The following is a 20859-nucleotide window of genomic DNA, read 5'->3' as shown; positions in this document are numbered from 1 at the left end:
AAAGCGCTGGCGCCAAATTGGAGACGACAATTCATGTTTACCAGCCTCAAAGTGGATGATGTGCAGCGGCCAATTCAATTTGTAGCAACGCACAATTGGCTAACATTCGATTCTCTTGCCTCGTCCTTTAGCAACACACCTCTCGCAGCCTGAGAGACGGACTTGATGTGATTTTCCTCTGATGGCGCTTTAGCTCCGCTGTGGGGCGGCCTATTTTTAGCTCGTATGAAATAATTGAGGTGGTACAAGCACTGTGAACGCTTGCTGGGGTTAGACCCAGTGCAAACAGTCCTGAAATGAATTAGAATTGTTTATATTAATAGTTTAAACACGAAATAGCCACTAAACTATGGTGTCCAAAACACTTTAATACAAATTCAAACTCCTGACTCTGAAATCATGTTCTCCATTCACAAATTAACCTACAGTATTTTCTGTTTTGTTTATTTATTTTTATTTTTTTCTGTTTAACCTTGCTCCTGCTATTTATTGGAAAACTCACCAAGTTGCGAAATTTGTGCATTTTACTAGTCTCTTTCCGCAGCCCCCCAAATTGCCACAAGATGGCGCTAAAGTCCTGGCTAACAGTGATCTCGTTTAAAGACCCTGTAAAGTGAATTCCGAGATTTGTTTCTCAAAGTGGTGCCTTGTGACACGAGTTTTTCAGGACCATGCTTGTTACTCAAAACAAAGTCGCATCTCAAATCAACTTTTGTGCTGATCTCGCTAGATGATACGACTAAGATTAGTCGTTCTTCGCAGAGGATCAAGAATATATGACTGTGATTACTGTTACATTGTCTTTCTACACGTGTCAAAGGGTTATAGAATGGCAACAAATTTAATTAGTGTTAAGATAGAAGACTAAATATAATGTCATTTTATTTTTAGCTTGACAGTAAATATCAAGTGAGAGTAGCAGAGAGTAGTTTTCAAACACATTTCCCAGAGTCTACTCACTTTTCCTTTCTAATAAACAGACTTGAGTCAAAGGTTCTGTTGTAATCGGCCTTGATTTTATTTTTTTTTATTTTTTTTTTAAAATTAATGCCCATGTTGCAACACAATCAGTTCACGCACACATAGGGCTTCCTTTGAAGGCATAAGCAGCCACGCACATCTGGATACCATCCCCTCTCTTTTCTTTTTCTTTCCACAAAGACCCCTGCTTAGCTTGTGAGGGGGGCTCACAGCAGTTTTTCGGCCACACGAGGACCACCGAACGGCTTGAAACCAAAGTAAGAATAATAGTGGTTCAATGACGAACATAGAAAAAAAAAGAGCTAGCGTAGTGCAACGTTCGTCACAAGTCCCGTGAATTAAAAATTGGGTTTGTGAATCATAGCTTGGGAGTCCACAAACTAATACACAAAAACTTATTATGACGCGACATAATGGCTTTGTCGATTTCATTAGCATATCAATGGTACTTTGCACTGTACAGGTACGTTAGCATCATGCTACTGGATTTTCGTTAGGGTAAATTATTCTGTTTTGTTGAACATTTAGCTTTTTTTTTTGGTTTATACACAATATTTAATTCACTTTTGTTTTATGTGGCAGTTTTACAGCAAAACTTCAAAACTCCCGAGACTGTGGACTACACACACACGAGCGCACGCACACACGCTGCAGTTAGCGTGAGTAATTGTTTCCTACCTGTGGTGCTCTCGCAGTGAATGTTTGATGAGGGGCACAAAGTTGCATGCTTGGCAGCGTATGCGAGCACTAACTGCTCGGGGCTAATAGCAGCCCAAATGTGCTTGCGTGGCTTCTTGGCGCTCTTGCTTCACATTTGCACACTGGGAGATGGAGCTGATAGATTTCACGGCGGCGTGAGGTGAACCGCTACTGTCGCCGACACAGTGGGAACACAATTTTATATGACTTTCATTGAAAGTGGCTGTAAAGGGGAAGTCAACCTTAAACATTTATTGACAATAATGTGTTATATTTGACCTCACTAGTCTACATGACATTCTGATTAATATTACATTTGTGGAATATGAGTTATGAAGCAAAATCCAGCCGTTTCTATCAATATCATGGAGCCAGCCATTTTGCTACTTACGTTTTACTGACATCAGCTTCTGAGGTCTTAACAGCAACTCCCCACTCAGCTAGAAGCTAACAGGCTAACTCTCCTTTTCCACATAACAAAACCTTCCCACCCGGAACTCCTCACTTCGTCATAACGTTCCGTGGGTGAATTATGTTCCCATCACTACAAGTTATTCAAACATAAAGAACATGCTAACAAGTTCACCAAACAATCAGTTTCACTCCAAATCACTAAATCCAATGAAATCTTCATCCTCGGTGTCACTTTTAAACAACTCCCCCAACTCGGGAGCTAGACGATGGCCGCTCCCTCTTCAATGTTGAACTTATCAACACAGGCCTAGAGCGCCCTCTTGCGGTTTAGTGTGAAAATGACGTGAAATGATATAATAATGTGTTAATTTCACACATAAGTCGCACCCCCGGCCAAACTATGAAAAAAAAAATGCAATTTATAATCCGAAAAATACGGTATGTTATCATATAGTTTCTCCAATGAAGAACTGCTTCTGTTTGCAATGACGAATGCTTTGCTCTGTTCCCACTCACATTCACATAGCCTGGTTATATTTGAAGATGACTCAAATAGCTGAAGAACCACAACATCTAACGCAGCAGAATGGTTCGAGCCAGTCTGCTGAGGTCGCCAGGCGTCGTACATAGACAAATTCAGGCAGCAAATCATGTTGACTCGTTAAATTACATTCAATCTCAAATTTCCAGTTTAAGGGAAGCAAAACAGATATTTGAGTCTGAGAGCTATGAACAACATGTCAGCCTAAGGATTTAAATTTATTTCATAATATTTTACTTTAAAGTTTGCTCAATGACGATGGTAAATTGTCAAGATCAATGATAAACAATTTCTCTGGCTGTAAAAGCAAATAAACAAAACAAAATAAGAGAACGAGGATAATTTTGTCCTTGTTTTATTAGTTGTAAAATCCAACGTGACATCTTACCCATTGGTGGGGTAACATGTCACATGTTCACTCCCTCTATTTGATGGCTTATAACTCTGCACTGACACAAAGTACAAAAATGACATGAATACAAAAAAATTACTCAAGATTTTGGTCTTTCATCTGGTATACGTTTTGTTTATATATGATGTATTGATTCCAAGAAATATATCAAAGTATAAATAGCCCCGGTTTCACCCTACAACCCGTCACAAAGGAAAAGCCAGTTAGTAACATACAACATGGATGGCTGTAACCATTTCAATAGCTGTGATCTTTAACAGATCAGAAGATTCCCATCCGGTCCTGGGGCCTTACACCTTGTGGACCCACTGAAGTACTTTGTTACTTCCCACCATTGTACCCGGGGATCCTGTCTTTGTGACCCAGAAACCAAAGCAATATTTGCAAACGTTCTTGGGCTCGGGGGGGGACTGCAATTAGCAATTAGCCGCTGACGCTCAACCTTGTATGACATCTACTGTACACCAAACTCACAAACAAAAACATCTGACGAAAAATACATTTGCCTCTCTTATATTTTGCTTCTGGCGAGGTCCCTGTGGCGGGCCTGTTCAGCACATTTCTCCCGGCAAAAACGACAGAGTCAGCGCTTTTTTTTTTTTTTTTTTTTTCCTTGCAGGGGGCTATTTTTATCACACACAAAAAAAGAAGGCAGGCACTACAACTTAAAGAAAAATGGAGCGTTATGGATAAAAGTGATGTAAAAGCTCTTTAAAAAGTGCCGTCTGCGGGATGTTTGGCACTTGAAGTGTATTTAGTGGACTCTTGGCACGGCTTCACCTGCTGGCAACATGGCGACTAACAGAGGGTGAAGGAGGCTCGGATGAGATAAAAATAGAGATTCTATTTCGGGATCTTTTGAAGATAAAGATGTGCTCTTGCTGTGAAGCCTTCCTGGATCGTCTGTGGATTCGCTCCAGAGAGGTTCAATGCACACCTGGTTTCAGGAAGACTTACAACCCCCCCCCCAGCCCCCCTAATGCGCACCATCCTACACAGGATTGTTTATTATGACACTGCAGCTTGTGCACCCCGAATTGCAAATCAGTCATTTTTGCAGCTGCATGCGTGCATGAGGTGACCCACGGGAGGTTCTCCAAGGGGGCCTTTTGAACCCCAAAATTGAACACGATCGCCCTCGAGGGCCTGCAAAGACAACATATGAGAATGTAAAGCAGGGGTGTCCAAACTTTTTCCTCTGAGGGCCACATACAGAAAAATAGAAAGCTGCAAGGGCCACTTTGATTCTTTTTTTTTTTTTAAGTTATTTATTAACACATTCATTGCCAGGCCAGCAAAAAATGCATCATTTGACATCTTTTTCCGTCAATGGCAGTGAACGTGTTAAACATGGTAAAAAGTCAATGAAGCAATTATAAATTGTTGATATAATGTACAGTTACTTATTGAAAACTGCTAACAGTCACAAGGCAAATAGTGACCCCTGTGTGCCCCTGTTCTGGACACCCCTGATGTAAAGGGATATTGATACAGCTATTTGGTCTGTAGGGATAAATAAAATAAGTGAAGTACAATGATAGGCAACTTTGGCTTTTTGAAGCATTTGACCCATATGTAACAGACACGAACGAAAAGGGGTCCAAGGACTGACCCTTGCGGGACCCCACATGCCATATCCTATTAACAAAAGTACACAAACTAACCATTCTAGTTTGGCTGCTTCACCAGCACTAAAAATCAAATACCATCTGACGCAAACATCTTTTTTTCACATAAATGCATGTATGTGAATATTAGGGATGTTCGATATCACTTTTTTTCAGACCGATACCGATACTCAGACCCTCAGTACTCACCGATACCAACTGCCGATACCAGTAGTACATTTTGACAAGTAAAAAAAAAATCACTGAAAGATATTTGTAAACAAATATATTTCCTTTAGCTTTGACAACAACAAAAAACAGCACAGTCACTCTTCAATTGTCTTCAATAGTCAAACCGGTGAAGTTTTGGTGAAAAACTGCTGCAAGCTAGCGCCAGTTACAGGCAAGGAGGACTCACTTAACGTCTTCCCCCTTCTGCCATCGGTCGCTTGTACTCGTCTGCGTCACGAGTACTCGAGTACATGAAAAAAAGCTGGTATCGGCCCGATACCGATACCTGGTATCGGTACTCGCCCATCCCTAGTGAATACTACACTCACTCCACTGGCATCATTAGCAGCGTGAACCTCGGTGATGGCACACGCAAGCGGTAGCAAATCCTCACGGTTCCTCGCTAAAAATAGTCAGGATCACTTTCATTCGTCATGGCAGGAGAGGAGAACGCAACCTCTACACATGGATGTGCATGCGTGTTTGTGTGGAGGTGTGAAGTATGATGTAGGACACGCACGCACCCGCACAACACAATGGGTGACATTCGGATGGAGGGAAGAACAATCTATTAATATCTCCGATGTGCGTTTGTCACGCACATCGGTCTCCCACGTCCCCTCGTTTGACCCACGAGAGCGTCATGCCGCAGTACACGAGTGCTTGAAGTGAACGCGAACAGGGGCGGATGAACAGTACTCGCTTCTAACATCATTGCATCCCACTTCTGACCACATTCGACACAATATTTTTAAGGGTGCCAACTAACAATCTTGCTGTCTGACATTTGTTCGCAGGTGGTTAAAACCGAAAGCCAAATAACAATTTTGGGGTTTGTTGCATGTGTTACCTACTGTCAAAAGTATCATTTTAGGTCAAATAAATAACAAAATAAATCTGTCTGAAGCCTGCAAAATATTTGAACATTGTGATGAAGGAAACGGTGTGTTCGTGTTAGTCTATTAGCCCCAAGAGCTAATTACAGCTGCACCACAATAAAAAATATGAGAGCAGCATCCAGTACAAATACATTCATTTTCTTCCAGCCTTTTGTCTTCCATTTTTGGATTTAGTCTTTTTTTTTTTTTTCTTGGTAATTTTTTTTCATGCTTTTTAAGAATTTTCTCTTCTGTCAAATTTCTGGGAATTTTATGGGCATATTATGGTAATTTCCTGCCTCTCTTTTTGGACATTTTATGTCTTTTTTTTTTTTTTGCCTTTTTTTGCTGTCAATGCTGACATTTTGAGCAATTTTTTGGACATTTTGTGGTAATTTGGGGGATATTTTTTTGGGGGGAGGGGCACTTTATAGTTACTTTTTTTCTGTGTTTTTTAAATGTATTTTATTTTATAATCAATTTTCTGACTATTCTTTTTTTTTGTTTTTTTGCAATTCCAAAGACATTTTATGGTAATTTGGGGGAGTTTTTTTTTTTTTTTTTTTTTTTTTTTGTGGGGGAGGGGGGGGGGGGGGCGATTTATAGTTACTTTTTTTCTGTCTTTTTAAAAATTTATTTTTATTTTATTTTATTTTTTATTTTTTTGCAATTCCAAAGACATTTTATGGTAATTTTCTGCCTTCTTTTGATTTTAGACATTTTATGGTTACTTTTTGAACGTTTTCTTTTTTTTGCTTTTTAATTCATTCACTGCCGTTGACGGAAAAATATGTCAAATGATGCATTTTTTTTGCTGGGCTGGCAGTGAATGTTTTAAAATGTAATTCTCTGATATTTTTGGCAATTTCATGGACAATTTCTGGTAATTTTCTGCTTTTCATCTTCCTTTTGAGATATTTTATGGTAACTTTTTAGATAATTTAAATATGTTTTCACCTACCTTTCATCTCTCTTTTTCTGACAACATAAAAATATGGACTTTGACATTTTTGGAAAATGTAATTATTTATTTTTAAAAATCCAAATCATGAATTTGTTTAAAGAATATGTAAAAAAACATATATACTATTTTCTAAATTTTCATTTTATTTATTTATTCATTTATTTATTTATTTTTTAGAGATGACACCATTTGGCTGTTTTATAAGTATGGTGGCACCTTACAAAAGTATCCCAAGGATACCCTTTTGAGTTCTTTACAACTTTACTAAATATTTCTGTCGACTGAAGAGTTCCTATTTTGTAACCAAACCCAAAAAAACTAAAGGAGATGGAGTATAAATCAGATAAGTGGATACGCTTGTGATGGAATTCACTTGGACGTGTGCTGGGAAGCATTCCATTAAAGGAGCTTGACTTCACCTGCGGTTGACTCTGAAGTCTTCCAGCGTCCGTCCATCCATCCAGACGGACGGACGGACGGACGGACAGAGACCCTTTGACGCGGAGCCAGTCACTTCAAACACGAGTGAGCTTTGAAGGCCGTTGTTGTGCGCTCGGATTCGTCTGTTTGCATGTTGGCTCGCTCCCTTCTTTCTTCTGGCGTTTCCTCAAATGAAAGACATATTGCGAACGCTGCCGCTAACGGTAGAAGAAGAAAAAAAAAAAACGGTCATAAATGCGCCTACAAGTCAAAGAGGGCTTTCGATGAAAACCTATCTTAAAAATATGATTTACATTTTAACCGGATACTTGACTTATTTAGCCATTTTTGGCAGTCAAACAATATTTTGTCTATAATAAATCTGATACTTTCATTATTTTTAAAAACACATTTTGCAACTTGCTGTCGACTGAAAATGACAGGGCTCAAGGCAACCAATCACAGCTCACCTGTTTTCTAGGTTTGGTCATGTGACATTCACAAGCTGAGCTGTGATTGGATACCTGAGCCCTTGTGATGTCATTTTCAGTTGACAGCAAGTTGCAAAATGTTTTTTTTTTAAAATAATAATAAAAAAAATAAAAGTATCAAATTAATTATCGACAAAATATTAACGTTTTATTGCTTTAATGGGCTAAATAAGTGAAGTATCCGTTTACGGATGATGCTGAAGTAGCGATTTTTTCAGCTGATATTGACTAACCGAGTATCACAAATATTTGTATTATTTGATGTACCTCATGGAACCATCCCCATCCCACTTCAGTTTTGTGTCAGAAGTGAGATGATAAGTTAGTATTTATGACTAGTTTGTTTTCTTTTAAGTACTGTGACAAACTGTGCCTGAAGTTGCACAGTAATGATGTCAGAAACGGGACAGTTAATTATTACGCTGACATGTATGCGTGGGTGCAAGAAGTGAGGAGAGCGGCTGTTTTTTTTTGGCTATTTTATTTGATCTACTTTTACGGGAAAGCCGTATTTCTTGGCTCCGTATTGTAGAATATAATATAAAGTTATTCTCAGAAGTATACATTTTGAAAGTCAGTCATTTCCTGCCCACATGTCTTCCGTCAGCCTCAAACGGGAGCAGCTCCGTAAATTTAAGAGCAGAAATACCAACTTGTGATGCCGGCACCATTTTTTCCTGCGCTCCCGCTCGCATTGTTCTCGTTTGGGTCTTACGAATGTTGTGTGCACGTGTGTGCGTAAGTGAAGGCTGACGGCCAGCGAGCATGGATTGAATGAGCCCAGAATAGTGCGCGAAGATGGACCGGGACCAAAGAAATGATTGGTTTCATGATCAGAGGGCCGCAGCTGCTCGACAGACCGTGTTAAACGTCACAAGACGTCTTAGCCGGAGATTTAAAATCAACATTTGTTATGAGATTTTTTTTTTATGGCGAGATTGAGATTTAAGACATTCAACTGTCTTCAGTCTTATATGCACAGTCGAAAAAGTTGATATTTAATCCATTTAAAGCTTTAAAAAGTCAGATAAAGTTCAATGTGTTTTTAATCTTGTTGTGAAAATAAAAATGAAGTCTAAACATCTCAAGTCGAACTTTTAGGGAAAGCGTTTCTCAAAAGACGTTCTGTGACCATTGGCGTCACAAATTGGTGTCAGAAGTGTGATTATTTGTGTATTTCTATGTTGAATGGCGTCAGAAGTGGAACGGTTCATAGAGGTGCATTATAATCATCATAATGTCAGATGTGTGTTAGGAGTGTTTTGTGATAAATGCAGAAGAAATGGGACAGTTGGTACACATTTCTGATCAAAGGTGTCAGAAGTGGGGTGGTTAGTGTATTTCTGTGAAAAACATATCTCAGACGTGGGACAGTTAGTGGAGTTCTGTGATAAATGGTGACAGAAGTGGGGTGCTACATAGGGTTATATGACAACTAGTGGAGAAGTGGAATGGTTTGTCAATGGTGTCAGAAGTTGCACTGCTAGTGTAGTTAAATGATGAATGGTGCAAGAAGTGGGAGGATTAGTAGAGTTCTGTGAGGTATTGTGTCAGAAGTGGGATGATTAGCAGAGTTCTGCGATGAATGATATTAAAAGCGAGGTGGTTAGCAGAGTTGTGTGATCATTGGTGTCAGAAGTGGGACAATTTGTAAGGTTCTCTGAGAAATGGTGTCAGAAGTAGGATGTTTATAGAGTTCTCTCATAAATGGTGTCAGAAATGGGACACTTTTGAAGATATCTCTTGTTTCACAAGTGGAATGTTGGTTTAATTCTGCGAAAAATGGTTTCAGAAGTTGGATTGATGAGTAGAATTCTGTGATTAACGGTGTCAGAAGTGGCGTAGGTTCAATGATAAACAGTGTCAGGAGCTGAGAGGTTAGTAAAGTATTTTCAGAAGTGGAATGGTTTGTAGACCACAACTCAACTGGTGTCAGAAGTTGGATAATTAGAAGGGTTCCACAATCAGTGGTGTCAGAAGTAAGGCGTAAGCAGCAATCTGTAATATATGATTTAAAAGTGAAATAGGTTTAGTTGGGTTCTGCAATATATAGTCTTAGAAGTGGGTATGCTTGTTGGTGTCAGAAGTTGCACCCGACAAGTTTGACATTTCGTTCCAATCTATGAGCGCCATTTTGGAGGCAGCTTTTCCAAAACAGCACATGCAGTTTTGGTATGTGAACTTGTTGGTGGTCCACAAGTCAACAAGCGCAAACTTGGAAGTTGTCCTGTTTACGTTTTCTGTCCTTGGCTACAAATGCCCAAATAAGGCGGAGAGACAACCGAGCGCGTTGCGCCTCCGCTTTGCTGTTTATCAGTCGCGCGTCCGTCCTTCCTTCCCTCCCTCGCTCACCGCCCGTCTGCGGACTCTCAATTTGAGCTTTTGATTTACCCGTTGGAGGTCAGCGGCGAGCGGTTGGCTGGAAAGCTTCGCAACTCACACGATCGAGTTGGCTTTCCCTGACTGTCCTGCGCTCATGCGGTTTCTTTTCCGTCAAGGACTTTCTCCTCTCTTCTCTTTATGAATCATTTCCTTTTTAGCTTCTCTTGACACGCACGTGTGCAACATCTCCGCTCCCCTGCTGCTGCTGCTTCTGCTCAACTTCTCCCACCGGGATATTAGGAACAGCAGGTTCTCCTGGCGCCAGCGCCGTCCATATTTAGCGTTTGACAGGGGGGGGGGGGGGGGGACTCCTGCTTGTTAACCTCCAGAGACAGACGGATGGGAAGAGAAGCTACAAAATATATATATAAAAAAACCGGATGGAAAGCAGGGGAGGGAAAGAACATCGTTTACCTGGCAAGGTGTTCTGATGCTGATAAATGGTGTCAGAAGTGGGATGATGAGTAAAGTTTGGTCAGAAATGGTGTCGGCAGTGAGATATGTTAGTCGAATTCGGTGACAAATAGTGTCAGAAGTGGGATGGTTACCTCCGGTGTCAGAAGTGGGATCACTAAATAATGGTATCAGACGTTGGGTGTTAGTAGAATTCTGCAAGGTGAGACAACATCTGTGATTAGGGATTTCAGAAGTGGAATGATGAGTAGATTTGTATGCTAAATACTGTCAGAAGTGGGATGATTATTAGAGTTCTGCGTCAAAAGCAGTGTCAGGTTAACGTCAGAAGTTGGATATGTCAGTTTAGTTCTGTGAGAAATGCTGCTATAAGTGCAATGTTGAAATCTATTATGAAAGTGTCAGAAGTGGGATGATTAAGAGTTTTCTAAAAAAAAAAAATGTTTCAGAAGTTGGCTTTAAGTAGAGTTCTATAAGGTGATATAGCTTGTGGAGATCTGTTGTTTCAGAAGTGGGATGATTAGTAGAGTTCTGTGACAAATGGTGACAGAAGTAGGATGGTGAGAAGATAATGTATGCTGAATACTGTCAGAAGTGGGATGATTTTTAGAGTTCTATGACAAATGTGTCAAAAGCAGTGTCGGATTGGTTGAAGTCAGAAGTTGGATCTGTGATAAAATGCTGCTAGAAATGGGATGTTGAAATCTCTGATGAACGTGTCAGAAGTGGGATGGTTAGTGGAGTTATGAAATATATGGTGTCAGAAGCGAGGTGTTTAGTGTTCCATGACTGGTGTCAGAAGTGGGATGGTACATATAGTTAGGTGTCAGAAGTGGGATGTAGGTAAAGCTCTGGGACAAATGGTGTCAGAAGTGGGATGGTTGGACTTCCGTGACAAATGGTGTCAGAAGCGGGGTGACTCATACAGTTAGGTGTCAGAAGTGGGATCTAGGTAGAGCTCTATGACAAAATAATTAGAACTGCGTGATTAAAACAGTGTCAGAAGTGGGACAAATTGTACAATAAATTGTTTCTGAAGCACGATGTTAGTAGAGGTCAGTGATAAATATGTCAGAAGTGGGATAGGTTAGCAGAATTTTGTGATAAATGATGTCAAAAGTTGTTTCTGTAGCTCCTTCGATAAATTATATAAGAAGTGGGATGATTAGTAGAGTCGTGTGACCAATCGGTCTCTGAAGTGGGACAGTGGGTAGACTTCTCTCAAACAAATAGGTTCAGAAGCGGGATCACTTGTCGAGTTTTTGGCAAATTGTTTCAGAAGCTTTTTATGTCAAATGGTGTCAGAAGCGACCACGTGCACAGCATTTCTATTCGCAAGTCAATGTCAGGGTATGCATGCGTGTGCGTGACAAGAGCGAAGTGGACGCGTGTGTCCCCGGGTGAGCGCTTGCAAAAAAAATGTCGACTGGTGCACGCGGCGTCTTCCCGACTGCGGGCGAGCGCAAACATTACACACTTGCAGGGCAGCTCAAGTCAAAACAATTGTTCATAATAAAACTTGACATTCTGATTTATACTGCGTAAGAAAAAAAATCTATCTAATATATTTCTACAGCATTAACATTTTTCGTAACGAATCGCACATGTATATATTTGTTTTACATATAGATGTGTGTTTGAAATATTTGTGCAATAAAGATTGATTAAAAAAAAAAAAAAAAAAAAACTTTGGCATCCAAATATGGTCCTATTGGGCTTGAGTCCTTGCCAAGTGGCAAAATGGCCGCCCCCTGAGATGGATAAAAAACAGATGGATTCTGCTGGACTTCCCCTTTAAAGTGGACTCGAAGGACGATGACATTTTCTATTTTTAGTTATTTTTTGTCAGTTGTCACCAGTTATCTACTAGCATAGCATCACACTTTTAAAATACACATACACACAAAAAAAATAAATAAATCATATCGGATGAGAACCGCAAGTGATCTGTTCTGCTGACGTCATGTTTTTCAAATGACTTTTATTGACCATTGAACCAAGTGTACCGATATCAGATATACGACACGGGCCAAAGCGGACACAAAACCATGGACGGCTTCCGAGGACCACCGACGGATACACAGCAACCAAGTCAGTTTTTTTGTTTTTTTAAATCTCTTAAAAGTAAGAAAATGAGTAAGGCCTCCACAAAGTCACCTCATTATTTAAATAGCATCTTTAAACATCTTTATGAACACATTTTGTTTCTTTAAATCCGAAAGAAATGACACAGACGACTACTTGGCAACGTGTTGTATGATAACAGATGTAGTACTCGTGCTTCAATCATTTTTTTTTTTTTTTTTTAATACACACCTGACATTTACAGTTGTAGAACCACACGCGTTCTGTGTCCATGTCCCCAGAGACAAAAAAAAAAGTCCCGTCTCAAGAGGGCGCCACTCAAAAGTCCTTTCACATCAAACTTCCCGGCCAGGACACGATGGTCAACGTGATCCTTCCCCGAAGTTCCTTGAGGAGACGTACCAACGCCATGTGGGTCATGCCCCACGTACTCTTTCCATTCACCTCCAGTAAGATGTCCCCGCACCTACAAACACGCACATCAGTAAATGATCCATAAAATAAATAAATAAAATCTGCCTCGCGTCTTACCTTATCCCGCCGTCATTGTAGGCCGGCGTGCCCTTGACGATGGAGCGTATAAAAAAGCACTGGTTGCAGTTGACTTCCTCCTGACCCCCCACGATGCTGAAGCCCAGGCTGCCCGACATGCTCCGCCGCAGCACGATGTCCTTGCAGCTGTAAAGGTGCCTGCAGGATCAAGCACAGGGGGCAAGCTGGACATTTTTGGGGTCAATGTGTCATCAAACGTGCGTATTGGCAAGATAAGGGCGGAGCCGGAAAGCCGTTGTCATTGCCTTTAATTTGAGGTGTGAGTCGATGGGGTTTGTCGCACATGGATGTTTTTGTTTTGTTTTTTGCTTTTTCTTTGGCTTTCTTTGGCTTTATGGATACAAAGTATAAGATACGAGGTACGTTTTCCACGCACAGGATGACAAATTATGAACCATCGATGCAATTAAATTGCCTGTAATAATTCACTGGACCAAACAGATGCTAATATAACCAGCATGCATTTTTGTAATAAACATTTTTGATTTGCATAAAAAATGTTTTTTATTGAGGTTCTTTTTTAGTTTCATCCCATAAACATAAAAATGACAAAAATGGGCATAAGTATTTTTCACAGTTAAGCGACGATATGTATTAAACTAGCAGTTGTTTGAAGTTTTATTATTAGCATAACAGCTATGCTAATTTCTGCTAGCACCCATACTAGCATTAAGCTAACACAACATTATATTTAACTCTTAGTTGTAGTTTACTGCCAAACTAAACTAAATTGTATGTGTATTTAAAAGAGCGTAACAACTTACATTAATGCTAATTCTAATTAGCATCTATGCTAATTTCTGCTTGCCCCATACTAGCATTAAGCTAAGACGAAATTATATTTAACTCTTAGCTGTAGTTTACTGCCAAACTCAACTCGACTGTATGTGTGTTTAAAAGAGCGGAACAACACACTAGTGCTAATCTTAATTAGCATCTATGCTAATTTATGCTAGCCCCCATACTAGCATTAAGCTAAGACGAAATTATATTTAACTCTTAGCTGTAGTTTACTTCCAAACTCAACTCGACTGTATGTGTATTTAAAAGAGCGTAACAACACACTAGTGCTAATGCTAATTAGCATCTATGCTAATTTATGCTAGCCCCCATACTAGCATTAAGCTAAGACGAAATTATATTGAACTCTTAGTTGTAGTTTACTACTAAACTAAGCTAAACTGTATGTGTATTTAAAAGAGCGTAACGACTTAGCTTAATGCTAATGCTAATTAGCATCTATGCTAATTTCTGCTAGCTCCCATAATAGCATTAAGCTAAGACGAAGTTATATTTAACTCTGAGTTGTAGTTTACTGCCAAACAAAACAAAATAGAACTGTGTATTTAAAAGAGCGACATAGAATGTCTTTTAGGTGTTTTTTGAGGGGGTGTTATTATATTTTTTTCAAATGACTTCTACGATGTCCAATGACAAACCTGGGCAGCTGCAGCCATGACACCCACAGCGGGGAGTAGTCGCTGTTGGGCAGCGGGCTTTTGGCGGTGCCGTCGGGCGAGGACGCCAGGCAGGGCGGCAGCTCGCCCTCGGGCAGACCCTCGTCGGGGGGCCGCATCTCCAGGACTTTGAGCACCACGGGCGACGAGGTGTTCTTCAGGTTGGCCACGGCCTCGCTTCGCGTCACCCCCGTCAGATCCACGCCGTTCACGTTCAGCAAGATGTCGCCTACGGGGAGGGAGGAGGGGAAAAGGTTGAGCTGCATGAAATATTCAACATCCTCCAAAAGGCGCCCAGAGCGAGCGCCACCTGCGTTTCTGAAAAGAGCAAAGGGTGTTTTTCGAGCTGGCGTGTGAGAGACAGGTTGCTGTGTGAGCATATGCAAATTTCATGAATATTTATTCAGCCTCCTGTTAAGTTGCGGGTCAATTTGACCCATTTAGAAAATGAAAAGTAGTTTTCTGCTTGGCTTAATAATGTCACATAATTGCAGACCAATTGTTAGTAATGCATTTCATGATGAGATATCAACAATGATTATTGTTTTTTTGTGTGTGTTTTTGTTTTTTTACACTTAGTGATATGAAACATCACATTTTTTTAAATCAAAAATATATTAACTCAGTCACTCCCAGACATTTTCACTGCAGCAACCCCTCTTCAGTCTTGGCTGTTTTACTGGATTTTGAAAGGCCCACAGACTACTGTGTTCTATTACTATAAAAACATGGAACCCACCAAAATAAAAGAGTCTCTTCTTTCATCAGAAAAAAAGTATATTTCTATCTGTTTCCGTTTTGTACCAATTAGCATTAGAATATAGCTAAGTTTCATCATGATTCACAAATCTGTTTACAACAGTGGCGAAAAGAGCTTGTTTTCAATATGGCCCTCCTTGATCTCTTATACTCTGCTGCCACCTGCTGGCCGTTTTTGTAACAACTACCATTGCTTCAAGCGTTCTCTTCAGTTCAGAGGCTGCATCAAAGCATTCTGTATGCGCTAGCGTAAAAAAACGTATAAACACGTCTTTGGGACCATGGTAATATTTTAAATGTTATGTGTTTTTTCAGAGCAAATTAGTTAATTGGAAATGAAACATTGTGAAATAAACAGTTAAATTAAGTTAGGGAACAAAAAAATAAAAAAATAAAAAAATTCTAACCATGAAATGAAATTATTAATGTAAATTAATCAGTAGTATTTGATTTAATTTTTTGTGTTTTCTTAAAAAAAAAAATGACAAAAATGACTGAGTACATTATTTTTGGAAGGTGATAATATATAAAAAAGGGAGATAAACGTGTTCTAGGTTAAAATGACCCAATGACATAAAATGATCACGCAGCCAGTTCCCCTCCTTCCTGGTGCTATGTTAATGCTAATGCTAATGTAATGTACATTTATTTTATTCATCACAAATTTAAGGTACCACACTTTTTTTTTTCTTTTTAACAAAGCGTGCAGATGGCGATGTTACCTTTGCGTATGGAACCCTCCTGGCCTACAACTCCGTCAGGGTCCACGTTGGTGACGTAGATGGGCAGGTCCCACCCACGGCTGGACATGCCGCCGGCCACGGCCATGCCCAGCGAGTCGTACGGCTCCTTGGTCAGCGTCACCGTCTTCTCGTAGCAGGCGGGCTTCTGGCACGAGTCCTACGAGATTAACGATAATTTAAGGCCATATTCGCATTACATATCGTTGTGTTTGTGTGCGAGCTGACCACCAGCGTTTGCTCAATGTCAACGGGGGAATACGGCGGCGGGCCGTCCATGGCCCATGGAGCTTCCTGGAGGATGTCGGGCGTAGGCAAGCAGATCTGGCGGGACACGACGAAATGGACGCCTTCCTCGCTGGCCTGGCAAAGGGGATTTGATTGGACATTTTAGTTATGCTAATTTACATTAGCTTGTCTATGACGTTTTGCATAACATGTTAGCATTAGGGTAGTAGATTTCCTTTACACGAAATGATATCGGTTGGTTGAATATTAAAAATAAAATAAAATTTAATTCCCTTTTTTTTTTTTTAATATATAATTTAATTTAACATAATTATAATATATATATATATAAAAGAGAGAAACCAAATGGGCCTATCACAACTTCTAAAAAGGTTTAATGACGAATCCCATTACTTTTGCCCTCCATTTTTCTCAGCCTAAAATAGCTTATGGTAATATAATTGAGTCTCATTTCTTATTGAAGTCACTCCCGTAAGGAGCACAAGTGAGTGGCTAAGTGTGCTGGCATTTCCTTGATTGGCTCGGATTGTGCTATGAGAGCTTTTTTTTTTTTTTTTTTTTTTTTTTAAACTACACAGAGTAGATACTTTTTAAAACGACTCTACCCTTATTTGCATTTGCCATCTGGTGAGCTCCCAATCACATGCACTTATTCACACTTTTGCCTGACGACTAACCAACTGTTTCGGTTTCCTTCCCTCCTCTGAGAGTCGCCCTAGTCTCCACAGCGCACCGCTCAACTCCTTAATAAGCCAGTCCTGGGCCCATTATTGCCTTAATTGGCCTAATTTAATTTCAGACCCGCTGGCTGTTAATCTCTGTCAGAAAGCGCCTGGCTCGGGGAGGACCCAGTAGAGCCAGTCGGTCTGAACTTCAGGCCCGGAGACCCTGAACGACTTCACGGCAATTAAATGCCATTAGCCAGCACGATGACTGGCGTGGCTCTGTCAGGGAATCGGCGCAATCAAATGTAGACAACCACAATTATCGCAAATGACTACAATTACCTTTAATACCGGCAATACCGTAGTTCCTCAAATAGTGGACGCCAATTCCATTTGACGACATGGCCCGGTTAGACAAATAAACACCTTTCTTTTTCCATCAACAAATTTCCACCAACCTGTATAAGCAGAGCTGCATGCTCTGGTGCTCCGTAGCGCAGGTCGTGCCCGTTGATGGCGAGCACGCGGTCTCCGACCCACAGCTGTCCGTCGCGCGCCGCCAGGCCGCCCTCCAGCAGGTCAAAGATGTACAGGCCGGGCTCCTCGGGCCGCCGCACCAGCTTGATGCCCAGCTGCTCGTCCGGCGCGCTTTTGCTCAGCACCACGTGGACGCTGTCGTCCCGGAAGGGGTGGTGGTGGGGCAGGCCGTGGGACGGGTGGCCCCCGGCGACGGCGGCCATGTGCGGGTGGCGGTAGCGGTGGCGCTGCTCTCGGAGGATGGTGAGACGCAGGAGCTGGCACGGCTGCTTGAGGGTGGCCACGGCGAAGCAGTGGGATACGTTGCTGATGTCGATGCCGTTCACCTGACACGTTTGGCAAAAAGGAGGAACCAAGTATTCACTTTATTGCTGCTCGTAATAATTGTAATCACAATTAGGACAATCATTTGGGGTTTTTTTGGTATAAAATAAGAAAATGTTTAAAGGGATACTTGACTCATTGAGCCATTTTCAGCAATAAAAAGTTAATATTTTGTCAATAATACACGTGTTAACTTCATTATTTTTCATGTACAATTAATACCTTTAAAAAGTAATACATTTTTCTACTTGCTGTCGACTGATGATGACATCACCTGTGCTGAAGAAGTAGGTAACAACCAATCATGGCTCAGTTTATTGACCAAACCCAGAAAACAGGTGAGCCTACCTATCTGGACAAAACTTTTCACTGCTGAAAATTGTTCAATGAGTCAAGTATCCCTTTAAACGTGTAAAAAATATTAAGACAAATACATTTCTTTGAAACACTATTACACAAACAAACTAAACAAGATATATTAAATTAGTCATTAGAAAATGGAAAAAAAAAGGTGAAAATATTAAAAATTAATCAACACAAAATTTTTATTAATAATCTTTTATTTTTGAACAATTATGCTGAGTTTGTAATTGTGGAGTGTAATAATTGAAATTGCAATTGAATTCTGATTAATTGCACAGCCCTAATACACTTCATTTTAATTATTATTATCATTATTTTAAATTTATTCTAATATTTTATTTGAATTTAACGCAATAAAAATTGTATCAAATAATTTGATTTAATACATTTAATTTTAATTATTTTATTCAATTACCTACATACATCAATGTTTTAAAATATTTTGACTATAATACTATTTTAATAACATTTATGATGCATATTTTTTATTTTATGTAAATGATCAAACAATGAAATGAATCATAATTAACGTTTGGGCATTTTCTGCACTGTCATTTGAAAACTTTCTCCTATTTTTGAATGAAGGGATGGAAATTATTAAAAATTGACCTCATCGGTTAATCGATAAAATAATCGAGAAACTACTTAACAGTTAAAGGAGAAGTCAACCCCAATTTTATTTTATTTTATTTTTGATAATAATATGTTCTATGCAGCCCCACAGGTCTAAATATGGTATTCTGGATAATATTGCCTAAGTGGAATATGAGGCAGCTCAGCTTCAGAAAACAGGTGAGCTGTGATTGGTCGTTGCCTGAGCAACTGTGATGTCATCTACAGTCGACAACAAGTGGCAAAATGGCCGCCCCCTGAGATGGATAAAAACGGCTGGATTTTGCTTCATAACTCTTATTCCACAAAAGTAATATTAATCAGAATGTCATGTTTAGAACTCACATATATTATTGTCAAGAAATGTTTAAGGTTAGCTTGAAAATACTCGTGTATCTTGGTGATACCTTGAGGATCATGTCCCCGGGAAGCAGGCGTCCATCTCTGGCGATGACCCCCTCCCTGTAGATGTCCTGGATGAGGATGCGCACCAGCGGCGTCTCATTGCCCCCGACGATGCTGATGGCGAGCGGCTCGGACGGCTCCGCGCGCGTGATTTTAATACTGGTCACCTCCCCGTCGGGGATCAGGTGGTGGAGCTGCGGCAGAGCCAACACTGATGGAGAAAATAAGGAAGAAGAAAAGTTGGAGTCCAGCTGTACATTGCAAAGAAAGAAAAAAAAAACACATTTTGAAAGCCAAGTTAAACAGGAGAGGAAGTTTGAGAAGATGGCGGAGCAGCTGTCTCGACTCCCTCAGGTTACTCAAACAACCCGGTAGGAGCCAAGAAAAAGCAAAAAAGGCGCTTGGCTGATTGTCCTCGCTTGATGTTTGTGCAATTAGTCACATACATCTGTATGCAATGTGCATGGGAACCGGCTCAAACTACAAATCTCCTCCGCTGGTGCGCGCCAGTGTTGCTGTGAAACAAAGCGTTTTCGAGCACTGATTGGGAAAGAAACAAAGACATCCTTCATTTCACTGTGCGTGCAACACTGCAATTTGGATGGATTTGACTCGGAGGCGCGGTTAATTTTTCATACAACGGAAATCTGTTATCAGAATGCTGATAGCATTTTTAGACGAACACTTGTATTCTGATTATTCTGTGCAATACTTAGTCCCCGCACAGGACAAATGAAGTCTCCAACAGTGTATCTATGGGGGAGAGATTTGTCTCAAAATAATTCTTAACATTGCTTTTAAGCTAGATTTGCGTAGGGCAATCTGAGGGAACACTCCGACATATACCCGACATGTCATCCAAAATTCAAGAAGCTTCTAATAGCTGAGGCGGCGGCCCGTACTTTTTACCTCATTGGTCAGCGGTCTGCGCTCCCAGAGAGGATTGGGTTGGAAAAGTGAAAACGTCGCCCCTTTCAGCATTTACCATCCATTTTTCATGGAAAAGCGCCTTTTTGAAGAATTCTTTTGGGTATGTTTAAAAAAAAAAAAAAAAAATCCCTCAAATTATCATCATTTTTTTAAATTAATTAACGGGTCACTCAGAGTGTGGTCGAGGCTGTACGTGGTTGCCCATCCCTGCCTCAGATGTTGGCGGTGGCTAGTGTGGTGGTTCGCTCCGCCAATGTAAACTGGCATTGCACTTTTCTAAAAAGAAGAAAATAAAGCTATCAAACTACTGATTGAACCCTTTACTGGTGCATCTTACTAAAAACACAAACTCTCTCTGCACTTACCTAAAAAGAAGACACATTTTTGATGGTGCATTTTAATGTTAAACAGGGTTCTTGATAACTGCTGAATGTTAACTATTAAAGTGATCTGACTTAACGTGTTGAAGTTACCAGTAAAGTAACTAAGTTACTTTCGAAAGCATATAATCAATATAGTAACTTTTAAAATGAATCGGTAAAGTAACTAAATTACTTTTTAAATCAAGTAATCAGTAAATAACTTACTTTTAAAATGAAGTATTGTAATCAGTAAAGTAACTAAGTTACCTTTTAAAGCAAATAATCAGTAAATTAGTTACTTTTAACTCATTCACACCCAGCCATTTTCACTGAGGCAACTCCCTTCGCTCCCAGCTGTTTTACGGGATTTTGCAAGGACCGCAGA

General features: G+C 40.2%; 2 protein-coding genes across 5 annotated transcripts in view; both read right to left on the bottom strand.

Moving 5' to 3' along the window:
- scfd2 (sec1 family domain containing 2) overlaps positions 1-1774 on the bottom strand; it is a 93742-nt gene extending 91968 nt beyond the window's left edge. The window contains exon 1 of the mRNA XM_077535239.1: positions 1660-1774. Coding sequence (XP_077391365.1) covers positions 1660-1707 — 48 coding nt within the window. The 5' untranslated portion in view covers positions 1708-1774. The remainder of the gene's footprint in view (positions 1-1659) is intronic.
- A 10621-nt stretch (positions 1775-12395) lies between these two features.
- The window catches only part of lnx1 (ligand of numb-protein X 1), a 43589-nt gene continuing 35125 nt past the window's right edge, over positions 12396-20859 (bottom strand). For all 4 annotated transcript variants that reach the window (XM_077534022.1, XM_077534021.1, XM_077534023.1 and 1 more), the window contains 7 exons: positions 19185-19393; positions 17400-17804; positions 16256-16390; positions 16010-16187; positions 14511-14757; positions 13051-13209; positions 12396-12985 (listed from right to left, as the gene is read on the bottom strand). In XM_077534022.1, the coding sequence (XP_077390148.1) occupies positions 12850-12985; positions 13051-13209; positions 14511-14757; positions 16010-16187; positions 16256-16390; positions 17400-17804; positions 19185-19393 (1469 nt within the window). In that variant the 3' untranslated portion in view covers positions 12396-12849. The remainder of the gene's footprint in view (positions 12986-13050; positions 13210-14510; positions 14758-16009; positions 16188-16255; positions 16391-17399; positions 17805-19184; positions 19394-20859) is intronic.

The sequence above is a fragment of the Festucalex cinctus genome, chromosome 10, assembly GCF_051991245.1.
Source record: "Festucalex cinctus isolate MCC-2025b chromosome 10, RoL_Fcin_1.0, whole genome shotgun sequence".
Lineage (NCBI taxonomy): Eukaryota > Metazoa > Chordata > Actinopteri > Syngnathiformes > Syngnathidae > Festucalex > Festucalex cinctus.
The sequence above is the reverse complement of the archived record's forward strand: the minus strand, read 5'-3'. Positions and strand labels throughout refer to the sequence as shown.